This window comes from Dipodomys ordii, unplaced genomic scaffold (assembly GCF_000151885.1).
Source record: "Dipodomys ordii isolate 6190 unplaced genomic scaffold, Dord_2.0 Scaffold28, whole genome shotgun sequence".
NCBI classification, from domain to species: domain Eukaryota; kingdom Metazoa; phylum Chordata; class Mammalia; order Rodentia; family Heteromyidae; genus Dipodomys; species Dipodomys ordii.
This window is the reverse complement of record NW_012267244.1, coordinates 15181130-15195468: the sequence shown is the minus strand read 5'-3', so window position 1 is coordinate 15195468 and position 14339 is coordinate 15181130. Positions and strand designations below refer to the sequence as shown.

The 14339-nt window shown below is 40.6% G+C and overlaps 1 protein-coding gene across 1 annotated transcript in view; it reads right to left on the bottom strand.

Annotated features, from left to right (window-relative positions):
* The window catches only part of Slc30a5 (solute carrier family 30 (zinc transporter), member 5), a 35943-nt gene extending 21832 nt beyond the window's left edge, over window positions 1–14111 (bottom strand). The window contains exons 1-6 of the mRNA XM_013015822.1: window positions 14026–14111; window positions 11373–11495; window positions 8937–9003; window positions 6829–6914; window positions 3123–3210; window positions 222–309 (exon numbers count right to left, since the gene is read on the bottom strand). Of these exons, the coding sequence (XP_012871276.1) occupies window positions 222–309; window positions 3123–3210; window positions 6829–6914; window positions 8937–9003; window positions 11373–11495; window positions 14026–14111 (538 nt within the window). The remainder of the gene's footprint in view (window positions 1–221; window positions 310–3122; window positions 3211–6828; window positions 6915–8936; window positions 9004–11372; window positions 11496–14025) is intronic.
* Between the last annotated feature and the right edge of the window lie 228 nt (window positions 14112–14339).

The window sequence follows — 14339 nt, the reverse complement described above, 5'->3', positions numbered from 1 at the left end:
CCTGAACTCTGGGCCTGGGCGCTGTCCCTCAGCTCTTCAGCTCAAGGCTAGCGCTCTACCACTTGAGCCACAGCGCCACTTCCGGCTTTTTTCTTTTTGCGTATATGGTGCTGAGGAATCGAACCCAGGGCCTCAGGCTTGCAAGGCAAGCGCTCTACCACTGAGCCACCTTCCCAGCCCCTTTTGTTAAGATTTTTAATAATTCTATTGTAAAAGGATACGATGTTCAGCCATTTTAGCCATGAGATCATCATTGTCAAAAAGTAATAAACAGATCACAGCAATAATGAAAAAAGCAGCCCCCCTTGTCTGAAAATGAAGGGAAAAAAAAGATGGCTTCTGTAAGGGTAATTTTTATTTTGGTTTAAGTACACAAATGCTAAAGTAAACCATAAAAAATAAACAGTTAAAAAATAACATCTGACATTAACGTTTTACATAAGCTTATAGTAGTAACAGTACACTATAAAAGTGATTCAATAAATTCTGCAAATATTTTAAGGGCATTTAAGACATACAGTATTGACAACTTTAATCACTTTCTTGCTAACTTAACATGTTATTAGGAATTGTTAATGTTTCCAGAACTAATACATTTTGGTAGAACTGGGTTTGAACTTACAAGGTTTAAGACTGAGGTGCACAATGAAAAGAAATCGTTTTGCCAATGTGTCTATTTTTTTTTTTTTGGTCAGTTGTGAGGCTTGATTTCAGGGCCTGTACACTGTCTCTGAGCTTTTCATTCAAGGCTAGTGCTCTACTACTTTGACCCACTGCCATTTCTGATTTTCTGGTGATTAACTAGAGATAAGAGTCTCAAGGAAGCAGGTGCTGGTGGCTTATGCCTGTAATCTTAGCTACTCAGGAGGCTGAGATCTGAGGATCTCGGTCCAAAGCCAGCCCAGGCAGGAAAGTCTGTGAGACTCTTATCTCCAATTAACCACCAGATAAACAGAAATGGGCTGTGGCTCAGGTGGTAGAATGCTAGCCTTGAAGAGCTTAGGGGCAGACCCCAGACCCAGAGTTCAAGCCCCATGATTGACCAAAAGGAAAAAGAAAACAACCAAAAAACTCTCAAGGAACTTTTCCAGCCTGGGCTGGCTTTGATCCTCAGATCTCAGCCTCCTGAATAGCTAGGATTATAGGAGTGAGCCACTGGCGCCCAGCTTGTCTTCATCTTAGTTCTGATGGTAGTTACAAAAATCTACACATACATATATATGTAAAACTGATAAAATCTTAGATGTAAGAATTATACCAATGTTAACCTCCTGTTTCATGTTTTGTTTTGCTAGCAGTGGACTTGCTCAGCTTGCTTGCTCAACTTGCACTCCATTAATCGAGCCATACTTCCAGCCTGGCTTTTTGTTGGTAATTTGCTTTCAGTCCTGGGGATTGAATCTAGGGCCTTGGGAATACCAAGTAAATGTTCTAGAATTGAGCTACATTCCTAGTCCTTTTTGCTGATTATTTTATTTTATTTTTTGGTTGTGGGGCCCGAATTCTGGGCCTGGGTGCTGCCCTCAGCTCTTCAGCTCAAGGCTAGCACTCTACCACTTGAGCCACAGTGTCACTTCCGGCCTTTTCTGCTTTTGTTGTGCTGAGGAATTGAACCCAGGTCCTCATATATGCAAGGCAAGCAATCCTACCACTGAGCCACCTTCTCAGCCCTCATTATTAAAAAAAAAATTATCTTTAAGTAGTTGTACAAAGGAGTTTCAATTCAATGTATTAGTTTATGAGTACAATGCATCTTGATCAATGTCACCTCTTCCATCATTCTCCCTCATATCCGACTTGCTGGCTATTTTGAAAATGGAGTCTCAAGGACTTCCTTCCTAGGTTGGCCTTGAACTTTGATTCTCTGGATTCTCAGCCTCCTGAGTAAGTAAAATTACAGGTTTGAAGTAATGATGCCCAGCTTAATCTCCTGGTAGCATGTTCTTACTGGGTAAGAAGTTGTCTTTGGAAGAAATGGAATGAAAGGTACATTTCTGTACTATTTTTGTAATTTCCTATGATTCTATAATCATTTGAAATTGAAAAGTAAAGGCCTACTGGTCCAACTTGTGGAAGCAGATATTATAATGGCATTAAAAAAATTTAAGACTAGCCAGATAATAGTGGCTCATGCCGTAATCCTAAAATGGTAATCCCAGGAGGATTACCATCATGGTTTAAAGCCAGACCAGACAAAGAAAAGTCTATGAAACTTTTATCTCCAAGTAACAAAAACTGAAGTGGAGTTGTGGTTCAAGAGAGAGGGCTAGCCTTGAGCAAAGGCTCAGGGATGGCATCCAGGTCCTGAGTTCAAGCTCCAGAAGTAGCACACATACACTTAAAAATCAGGGCCTGACTTCTTTTTGTTCAAGGGTAGTGTTCTACCATTTGAGTCACATCCCACTTTTGGCTTCCATGGTAGTTTAGTGGAGATAAAGTCTTATTGACTTTCCTGCCTGGGATGGCTTCAACCCAGATTCTCAGATCTCAGACTCTTGATTAGCTAGGATTACAACAGTGAGACACCAGTGCCAAGACTACTCACTGTATTCGTACAAATGGTAAAAGATACATTTTATGCATGGAACTGGTGACTCAAGCCTATAATACTGGCTCCTCAACAGGCTGGTATTTGAGGATTACAGTTCAAACCTGGCCTGGGCAGAAATGTCCACGAGACTCTTATCTCCAAGTAATCAGCAAAAGCTAGCCGTGAAACTGTGGCTCAAGTGCTAGTATCAGTCTTGACCAAAAAGCTAAGCAAGAGCGTGAGGCTCTGAGTTCTAGACTCTGTACTGTTGCATATACACAAGCATGTACACATACATACATGCACACACACAAAATATATTATTTTTTTGATTTGGATGGCATCTTAAATCTATACTTTCAATTTATAAAAAAACTGAGAATGTGGCTTGGTGGTAAAGTGCTTGCCTAAGCCCTGGATTCCATTCCTCAGTACCACATAAACAGAGAAAGCTGGAAGTAGCACTGTGGTTGAAGTGACAGACTGCTAGCCTTGAGCAAAAGAAGCTCAGGGACAGTGCCCAAGCCCTGAGTTCAAGCCTCGGGACTGTCAAACAAAACAACCCCCCCCACCTTGAGAATGTAAATTCTACCTTTGCTGGTCCTCCTCCAGAACTAGTGAACAAAACACTGAGTAGTGAGATGACAACGATATCACTGTGCTCAAATAGCAGCAAAGTCCTATAAAAATAAAATGTCACTCTTTAGTTATATCTAATTTTAATCAGGAAGCATGAATTCAACTAGAGTAAGAAAAAAAAAGACATTTCATTTCATAAAACAGCATTAAAAAACAATACAATTGATTTAGTAAATACTTCAGTATTATACAAATATCCATTACCACTCTGAGTATTTATATAATAAAGTTTCCTTTTATTTATTTATTCTTTTATAAATACTGAGAAGGTTGCTATTGTTTGCATTGCTTGTAGTAGGCCAAAACTGGAAACAATATACATATTCACTAATAAAGAGAACAAATAATATACATTTCTAGTCAATGGATTGTTATACAGCAGCGAGAATTTTATGAATATATGAAAAATATTGAAGTGGATTCTTTTGTTGTTGTTGTTGTTGGTCATGGGGCTTGAACTCTGGGCTTGGGCATATCCCTGTGCTCTTCAGCTCAAGGCAAGTGCTCTACCGCTTGAGCCACAGCACCACTTCCGGTGTTCTGGTGGTTAATAAGAGATAAGAGTCTCATGGACTTTTCTGCCCGGGCTGGCTTTGAACCATGATCCTCAGATCTCAGCCTTCTGAGTAGCTAGGATTATAGGTGTGAGCCACCAGCGCTCGGCTTGAAGTGGAGTCTTAAAAAAATTACATTTTGAGACAAAAGATCTCATTATTTTGTCCAGGCTGGCCTCAAACTTCGGGGTTCAAGGAATCCTCTTGCCTCAGTTTCCCAAATAAGTGTGCACCACCACTCCTAGATTTCAAGTGGAATTTTAAAGGTGAATGTTAAGGCATGTTAATTTTATTTTTATAAAGCTATAAAAATGAATAACTATTACATCAAATACATAAATTTCAAACATAAATGAACAAAAAGGGTTACAGAAAAATACATATAATTTAATTCTAATTCTAAAGTAAAATGCTATGAATTAACACCAAAGGAAAAAAAGAGCTAGGCACAGTGGCTCAGGTCTCCTGTTACTTTGGAAGGTCAAAGTTTGAGTCTAGATGGGGCAAAAAATTTTTGAGATTATTTGAACAGAAAAAGCTAGGTGTGGTGGTGTGCATCTGTCATCCTGTCCTTCAGCTCTTCAGCTCAAGGCTAGTGCTCTACCACTTGAGCCACAGCACCACTTCCGGCTTTTTACTTTTTGCTTATGTGGTTCTGAGGAATCCAACCCAGGGCCTCATGCATGCAAGGCAAGCGCTCTACCACAGAGCCACCTTCTCAGCCCCTCCATGAGACTTTTATCTCCAGTTAACCACCAGAAAACCGGAAGTGGCGCTGTGGCTCAAGTGGCAGAACACTAGCCTTGAGCTGAAGAGCTGAAGGACAGCGCCCAGACTTGCCCAGAGTTCAAGACCCAGGACTGACTAAATAAATAAATAAATAAAATAATAAAAAGGTTATTACTACCTAAAATGACTTATGGAATACAGAACAGATTTTTATCTCTTGTTTAACAAATTTTCATGTTTTCTCTTTACCCAAAAATTTGTACTAAGCCAGGTGCCAGTGGCTCAGGCCTGTAATCCTAGCTATTCAGGAGGCTGAGATCTGAGGATTACGGTTCAAAGCCAGCCCAAGCCGGAAAGTCCGTGCGACTTGGAAGTGGTGCTGTGGCTCAAGTGGCAGAGCACTAGCCTTGAGTTGAAGATCTGAGGGACAGCTCCCAGGCCCAGAGTTCAAGTCCCATGACCGAAAAAAAAAAAAAAAGATGTATAATAAAGAGCACTGAGGATAACTTTAGTTCTACTAATATTTGGAAGATTACAATTTATGAAAAAAATCAGTATAGTAATACTAATCTAAAATGAGATGATGAAATACAAAGACTCTTTGTAATAGAGAAATGGTTTTAGTAAAAGCATGAGGGACCATGTTGCTGATGAGAGGGACAATGATTTACTAACATGACCTAAAACTAATATGGCAGTTTAGCAATATGATCACTCTATTATATTCATGCATAAATTGAAAAAGCTCCCTTCAAGCTGAAAAACCAGAACCAGGTTTTCCATCCCTCCAGGATGCTGCAACTTCGGATAGATTTGACAGTTGGGCCGGGTGCCAGTGGCTCACGCCTGTAATCCTGAGACCTGAGGATCACTGTTCAAAGCCAGCTAGGCAAGGAAAGTCCGTGAGACTCTTATCTCCAATAAACCACTCAGAAAAACAGAAGTAGTGCTGAAGCTCAAGTGGTATAGTGCGAGCCTTGAACCTTGAGCTGAGGGACAGCGCCCAGGCCCAGAGTTCAAGCCCTACAACTGACACAGATACACACATACACAAAAAGATGTGACAGTTGAATTTATGCATAATCTGCATATGACAAAGCACAGGACCAAGAAGTTAGCTCAGAAGTTATTTTACTGGCCAAGTGAGAAAGGACTTGTCACAAAGCATTTCTCAATAACCATTTTCTACTCTATTCTTTAAAATACCCTTCATTTTACTCCTCATCTTTCATCTTCATATGCTCCCAACACCAATGGCAAGAAACTTTTTCTTCTATTTATCCACTAGGTAAACCCTTTAGAGATAGAAAACTAGAAAAAAAAATGCTTATGCAGTTGCACATGTCTCAACTTCATTAAGCAGCTTTTAAGCACCTTTTCCCTGAACTGGACCATATGGACAAAAAGATTACACAGATCAGGGAGAATAAAAATGAAGAGTAGGGCTGGTAAGGTGGCTCAGTGGTAGAGCACTTGCCTTGCATGCATGAGGCCCTGGGTTCGATTCCTCAGCACCACATAAGCAGAAAAAAAAAGCCGGAATTGGCGCTGTGGCTCAAGCACTAGCCTTGATCTGAAGAGCTGAGGGACAGTGCCCAGGCCCAGAGTTCAGGCCTACAACTGGGCCCCCGTCCCCCCCCCCCCCCCCCCAAAAAAAAGAAGAGTAATATACTTAACTCACTACATCTTTAGTATGAGGACTGACATACTAACATACTATTACCTAATATTTGTTTACTAGGGGATTTGCAGAGTTGGGGAAAAATATGATTTAAAGTCTTTGGCTTCCTCCTTCTAGGTTTTTTGTTGTTGTTGTTGTTATTGGTTGTGGGGTTTGAACCCTGGGCCTGGCTGCTGTCCCTGAACTCTTCAGCTCAAGCTAGAGCCATACCACTTTGAGGCACAGCACCACTTTGGGTTTTCTGGTGGTTAATTGGAGATAAGTCTCCTAAGTAGCTAGGATTATAGGTGTGAGCCACCAGTGCCCAAGTATAGGTTGAATTCTTTACATAGCATTTCAGACTTTTTGGCTTTGGAACCATTTGCTTAAAAGGGAGATTTTTTTTTTAAACCTGTTAAAAATTGTTAACTTTTTTGGGTTTTAAGGAGTAAAATGTAATACATCATTAATGAGTACATTAATGGTGTTCACCAAAGAAACAGTCCATAAATTTAACAGGTTCTTCTCTCCCTTCCACCTCCCCCTCCACTATGTTCCTTCCTCCATGCTCCCTGTCCATCTCAGCTGAAATCTACCCAATGTTATAGACATGATAGAAACATTTATATAAATATTTGACATAAAGTATCAGATTGAAATAAATCACCAAAATAAAGAAATATAACCAAACATTCAACACATGTATTTTTATTTACCTTAGTGGTCCACAAAGAGTAAGGCCAAAAAACCACAAGAGTGAAATGATACAACCAGCAACAGCATGTTTAAATATTTTGATCCACTGTAAGTAGAAACAAAAAGTGAGAAATTTCAGTCATGCTTTGCTATAATGAACTAAACTTATACATACAAATATACATGTACATACATACATACATACATATATATATATATATATATATATTTGTGGGGCTTGAACTCAGGGCCTAGGTGCTGTCCCTGAGCTTTCTCAAGGTTAGCACTCTACCAGTTTGAGCCATAGCTCTACTTCCAGTTTTCTGGTGTTAATTTTTCCTATGTGGGCTAGTTTTGAACTGTAATCCTCAGATCTTAACCTCTTGAGTAGCTAGGATTACAGGTATGGCTACCAGGACTAGGCAAATTTATTTTTAAAAGATAAAATGCTAAGACCTCTTGACTAACTCTATATTTGTTAGGCAGTAATTGATCTTATATCTCCTAAATATACTTTACAAAATTCTCTAAGAGAATAAGACACCAACGATGAGGGTGGTAAGCTGTTCCCTGGGGTACCGCATGCTCACTATATACCTACCAGGTACTATTCTGGTAACTTTACATGTATAAATTCATCTATTTCCCACAGCTCTACCTGAAAAGTTATTATTTCCATTTTATATGTGAGCAAATTAACAGAAATAAGTAACTTGTACAAAGTTAAGAATTTTTAAGTAGGATGCATAGAACATGAATGCCTGATTCTACTAGCCTCACTTCCAAACCTTATGCTTTGCCAACCTGCCAGTGATGTTCTAGATTCTTGGGCATGCCTCAGGTCTTATTGGTATACCTTTCTGAATAAGGACACTTTATTACAGTACATGCTTTAAATTTTATTTTTGGGTCCAGTTGTGGGGCCTGAACTCTGGGCCTGGGTGCTGTCCCTCAGCTCTTCAGCTCAAGGCTAGCACTTTTAAACTTGAGCCACAGCACCATTTCCAGTTTTCTGGTGGTTTATTGTAGATCAGTCTCACAGACTTTCCTGCCTGGGCTGGCTTTGAACCGTAATCCTCAGATCTCAGCCTCCTGAGTAGCTAGGATTATAGGCGTGAGCCACCAGTGCCCGGCTAAAATTTTCTTTTTTTTGGGTCCGGTCGTGGGGCCTGAACTCTGGGCCTGGGCGCTGTCCCTCAGCTCTTCAGCTCACTCTGTCCAGGTTGGCTTTGAACCGTAATCCTCAGATCTCAGCCTCCTGAGTAGCTAGGATTATAGGCGTGAGCCACCAGTGCCCGGCTAAAATTTTCTTTTTTTGGGTCCGGTCGGTCGTGGGGCCTGAACTCTGGGCCTGGGCGCTGTCCCTCAGCTCTTCAGCTCAAGGCTAGCACTTTTAAACTTGAGCCACAGCACCATTTCCAGTTTTCTGGTGGTTTATTGTAGATCAGTCTCACAGACTTTCCTGCCTGGGCTGGCTTTGAACCGTAATCCTCAGATCTCAGCCTCCTGAGTAGCTAGGATTATAGGCGTGAGCCACCAGTGCCCGGCTAAAATTTTCTTTTTTTTGGGTCCGGTCGTGGGGCCTGAACTCTGGGCCTGGGCGCTGTCCCTCAGCTCTTCAGCTCAAGGCTAGTGCTCTACCACTTGAGCCACAGTGCCACTTCCAGCTTTTTTTCTTTTCTTATGTGGTACTGAGGAATTGAACCCAGGGCCTCATGCATGTAAGGCAAGCGCTCTACCACTGTGCCACCTTCCCAGCCCCCTGGCTAAAGTTTTCTATTCTTGTTTGCAAGTTTTTTGTGTGTGTGTGCCAGTCCTGGGGCTTAAACTTTTTTTTGTTGTTGTTTTAGCAATTGAACCTAGAGCAATGTACTAGGCTAGGCAGCCCTTTACCACTGAGCTACATTCTAGCCCCCTCTTCTGCAGATTCAGACATTTCATTATCTTGGGATTTTTACAGCTTATTGTTGAAGTCTCAATTCTGGAAAGATAAAGTCAAAAGCAAGTGAAAATTTTCTACTGTACATTTAAATGATCTGTTAAGTAACTCTGATGGAAAAATGGGTGCTGTATTCTGGCCCAATAAATGGGAAGTGGTTAGGAATAAATAATTCTGTAAATACTTCACCTGGTCTTTAGTAATGGTTTTCCCAGAAGAAAATGGTTTTTGAAACAAAACCATAAAAAAGGCAGTCCTGAAATATTGAAACAATAGCGTATTAATATTAATCAACATTATACACAAGATATAGCTTTAGGTAAGGACATTTATTATAAATGAACTACTGGAGAGAAGCCAGAAGTAAGTGGCTTATGCCTATAATTCTACCTACTTAGGAGGCTGAGATCTGGAGGATCATGGTTTAAAGCAAGCACACAGAAGTCAAGTCCTCAAGACTGTCTGAACACACAAAAAAGCAGACAGAGCTGGAGGTACTTCCCAAATGGTAGAGCACCAGCTGAGCAAGCAAGCTGAGTGCTAGGCTAAGTTCAAATTCCAGTACAAAAATGAAATGCTAAAGAATGACACTTTAAGAGGCTTGTGTGGCAATGTTTTATTAAGTTTACTTTTCAAATTGTCTTCAGAACTAGTTCACAAGCCAGAATTATAAAGGAATCTTACTTTCTTTTTTGTTGGCTGTGGGGTTTGAACTCTGGGCCTGGGTGCTATCCCTCAGCTTTTCAACTCAAGGCTAGCACTCTACCACTTGAGCCACAGCACCACTTTGGGCCTTTTCTGTTTATCGAGTCCTGAGGAATTGAGTCCAGGGCCTCATGCACATGAGGCAAGCACTCTATCACTTAGTCACCTTCCCCGCCCCATTTTATTTATTCTTATTATAGCAAGGTCTCGTTATATAAACCAGATAAACCCCAAGCTCCTGATCCTCCTGACTCAGTTTTCCTAGTGCTGGGATTACAGTTGTATGCCAATTTCCCTGACTCTCAGTATTTTTAAATACCTTCAAACACCAAAGAAAACAATCATTTTCTCTAAAATTCAGTAACTGAAACAACATAAAAGTGAAATACTAGTCATATGTCCCTATGTTTGTTGCTGAAAGTTACATAAAAACAGGTAAAACTGGTACTTAAAATTTCCTAGTTTCTAAATCTCTTTCCAATATTACTAAAATTATATTCCCAAGAATCCTTATAGTTTTTCTCATCAGCAAAGTGTGTGATCATTACCAATCTTTCTCTCTCTTTTTGGTCAGTAGTGGGACTTGAACTCTGGACTTGGATGCTGTCCCTCAGCTATTCAGCTCAAAGTGAGTACTCTACCACTTGAGCCACAGCCCCACTTCTGGGTTTTCTGATGCTTTATTGGAGATAAGAGTCTCATGGACTTTCCTGCCCGGGCTGGTTTTGAACCACAATCCTCAGATCTCAGCCTCCTGAGCAGCTGGAATTACAGGTGTGAGCCACTGGCACCCAGCCAATCTCTTCATTTTTTTAGGTCTGAGACTGGGACTCAAATTGGTAGCTGCCGCTTTTGCTCATTGGCTAGTGCTCTACCAGGTAAGTTATGCCTCTAACCCCAAAGGCCTGGTTTTCTTTCTTTAAGGGCATTATCAATCTTAAGGTCCAGAAATGTATTTAGGAAGAATTTTTTGCTATAAATATATAGTTTATATGGGATAAGGACTCTATACTATGAAGGGATCATGCAGGAAAACTCAGCCTGGGATGCTGGATCCAAAAAATAAGGAATGTATGTGCTCAGACACTATGCTTGACTGAAGACTGGGCTGTATTACTGGGAGAGTCTGAGAATGTTAGGGTCTCTTCAAGATTTTTTTGCAAAGTCAAAATTATTTTTATAAGTGATTACCTATCCTTTTATCTCATTCTCTGCCATATTATCTTGCTCCCTCAGAAGTGTACAGTGGTGTCTTTGAAATGAGGTATTTCCTATTATAGGTGATGCAACAGACTGAATGCTGAAGCAGACATGATAATCCAGCTGTCTCCTTGTCAACACAAATCTAGTCTATGTTTTGGCAAGCCATTAGACTACAATACTATTGTTTTTTCAGACAGAGACTTCTATGTAGCTCAGGTTTGTGTTGAATGTACAATCCTCATAGGATTATGGAAATAAGATTTTACAGGTAGGTCTCATTGTGCCTGGCTATAACAATCCCCTTTTTTATCTGCCTCTTTGTAGCTCTACCCTTAGGTATACTTCTATTTTATTTATTTTTTTGGGTCGGTTGTGGGGCCTGAACTCTGGGCTTGGGTGCTGTCCCTCAGCTCTTTAGCTCAAGGCTAGCGCCCTACCACTTAAACCACAGCACCACTTCCAGCCTTTTCTGGTTATGTAGAGCTGAGGAATCAAACCCAGGGCCTCATGCATGCAAGGCAAGCACTCTATCACTGAGCTACCTTCCCAGCCCTGGTATACTTCTACCCCTTTAAAAATACAAAATTCCAAAAACAAACTCCAACAAACTTGTAAGGAAAAATTGTACAAAATATTCTATATAAAGTTTTCTAAAGATACTGAGTTAAAACAGAATTGTCAAAGAAAATTTTAAAAAGACCTCACCCTGAAACTTACCCAAGTTTTAATATAAAAATGAACTGAACAATGTGAACAACTTTGAGGAGATCATAGGATTCAAAAAGTCCCACAGCTTTCAAGATCTTAGTGAAACATAGTAATACAATATATTTTGTTAATCTGAAAAATAAGAACAGAAACACATTTAGTATCATTGAAATGACAAGGAACTCGGTGACCTTTGCTTTTTTTTGGCCAGGACTAGGGTTCAATTCAGGGCCTAGGTGCTGTCCTTTCACATTTTCACTCAAGGCTCTTGGGTTTGTTTGCAAACTTGAGGATGGCTTTGAAAACTGAATTGTAAGACTCTCACTTAAAATTAACCAACAAAAAGCCAGAAATGCAGTTGTGGTTCAAGTAATAGGGTGCCAGCCTACTATATGGAAAAAGCTAAGGGACAGTGGCTAGACACTGAGTTCAGTCCTCAAGTGGTAAATGTTTCGAAAAACCATTTCTAATTCTCTCTTCACAGGTAACTGATGTGTTATACTTTCAGATCTTTACCTATGTATGTATAGATACATTATACTTATTCACATATTTGAAACTCTACACTTTTGATATTATGCAACTTTCCACATAATGTATTTGTTATCACTAATAAATTAGGAAAATTATTTCAATATTTTAGATAAAAGCTGGATTCTATGATGTTTAATTTTTGTTATTATGTGATGTACAGAGGGGTTACAGTTACTTAAGTCAAGTAAAGAGTACATTTCTTTTTGGACAATGTCATCTCTTCGATCCTTTGATTTTTAATGAAGTCTTCTGGATGCATTCCTAGTTCATGTTAAGGAGGCTATCAGCAGTTTCACTGACTTAAGATGCAACATGAGGGGCTGGGAAGGTGGATCAGCGGTAGAGTGCTTGCCTTGCATGCATGAGGCGCTGGGTTCAATTCTTCAGCACCACATAAGCAGAAAAATCCGGAAGTGGGATTGAGGCTCAAGTGGTAGAGCACTAGTCGACAGCTGAAGAGCTGAGGGACAGCGCCCAGGCCAGAGTTCAGGCCCCACGACCGGAAAAAAAAAAAAAAAGATGCAACATGACTAGCCTGTGGTGCTTTTTATATTATAAGCACGCACTCCTAGCTCATGTTAAGGAGGCTATCAGCAGTTTCACTCACTTAGAGTGAAGACAGGAGCAAGGGCAATGAGGAAACGGAGACTATTAAATGAGGCCAGTAAGCCCTTCAGCCATGTAGGTACCGTACCCTCTTCCCAATTCTTTTTTTTTGTTGGTCGTGGGGCTTGAACTCTGGACCTAGGCACTGTCCCTCAGCTCTTCAGCTCAAGGCTAGCGCTCTACCACTTGAGCCACAACACAACTTCCAGTTTTCTGAGTGGTTTATTGAAGAGTCTTATGGACTTTCCTGCCTGGGCTGGCTTTGAACCATGATCCTCAGATCTCAGCCTCTTGAATAGCTAGGATTACAGGCATGTGCTACCAGCACGTGGTTTCCCTAACTCTTTTTGTGCTCTAAATCTGGAGTTATGGAAACTTGGATTCAGTTTATATCTTCTAATCCTTCCTTCCTCCTTCTCCCTTCCGCCCTCCCCCACTTTGTGACAAAACTGAGACTTGCTGGGTTTTTGTTAGTTAATTGGAAAAGTGTCTCAAGAACTTTCCTTCACAGGATGGTTTTGAACTGCAATCCTCACATCTTAGGCTCCTGTATAGCTAGGATTACAACTACTTGAGCTGTGCTCAATTGTGAGCTTCAGCTCACAGTTCTCTGGATATATAGTAATTTAAAAACATCATCATCATCATCATCATCATCATCATCATCATCATAGGCTGGGAAAGTGGCTCAATGGTAGAGCGCTTGTCTTGCATGCCTGAGGCCCTGGGTTTGATTCCTCAGCACCACATGAGCAAAAAGAAAAAACCCGGAAGTGGTGCTGTGACTCACGTGGTAGAGCCTTGAGCTGAAGAGCTGAGGGACAGCACCCAGGCCCAGAGTTCAGGGCCCACGACGGGACCCCCTAAAAAATAAAAACAACATCATCAAAAAGCTAGGCTCTGGTGCCTCATGCCTGCAATCACAGCTACTAAGGTAGCTGAGATCTGAGAATCATGGTTTGAAGCCAGCCCAGGCAGGAAGATCCATGAGACTATCATCTTTAACCAGCAAAAAGCTGGAAATGGAGATGTGGTTCAAATGGTAGAGTGCTAGCCTTGAGAACAAAAGCTCAGGGACAGTGCAAGGAAGGTGTGTAAGTTCATTTAATGTAAATTCATTTAATAAGTGTCTAGAAAACTAAGAAGGTACTATACATGGATTCTGAAATAATTGATTCCTAGCTTACTTATGAGTTGAATTTGTGCAGGTAACTGCTAAGCAAATAATGCAAACAAGTCAGTAAAGGATTATCACTTACCTTCCTAAGACTGTAAGCTCTTGATTAAACATACTTTTACATCAGTTACATAAAAATATCAAGTTTACAGGAAGTTGCAAGAATTAGCATAATCTTTACCTCCATGCTCTAATTTTTAACGCACCTTACCTCCTGCTTTATTATACTCTCTAAAATCAAACACAGGCTCCTCCCCCGCACCAGGACTAATTGACACTGAGTGAAATGTTATTTCACTTGTACATACTGGTATTTCCTAAGAATCCAGACATTCTGCTACAAACCCAGCAGCGTTATCAACAGGCAATTGAAGACTGAGCTGAAACTTTAATCTGTTGTCCACAGTCCATTTTGTCAATTGCCTCGTCATGTCCCCTACCACCAAATCTAGGCTAGAATCTCCAATTGCATTTAGCTGTCATGGGTCAATAATTAACATGATGCACTGTTCTTTACTAAATGCATCGCTCAAAATAGATTACAAAACCAAATTTTTGCAAAACTTCAGCACATCTGATGTTCTTTGCGCGCGTGCTCTCTCGCTCTAGAAAATCCGTTAGGAAACGCGATGGCGAGCCTGGATCCCCCGTACCCCTGG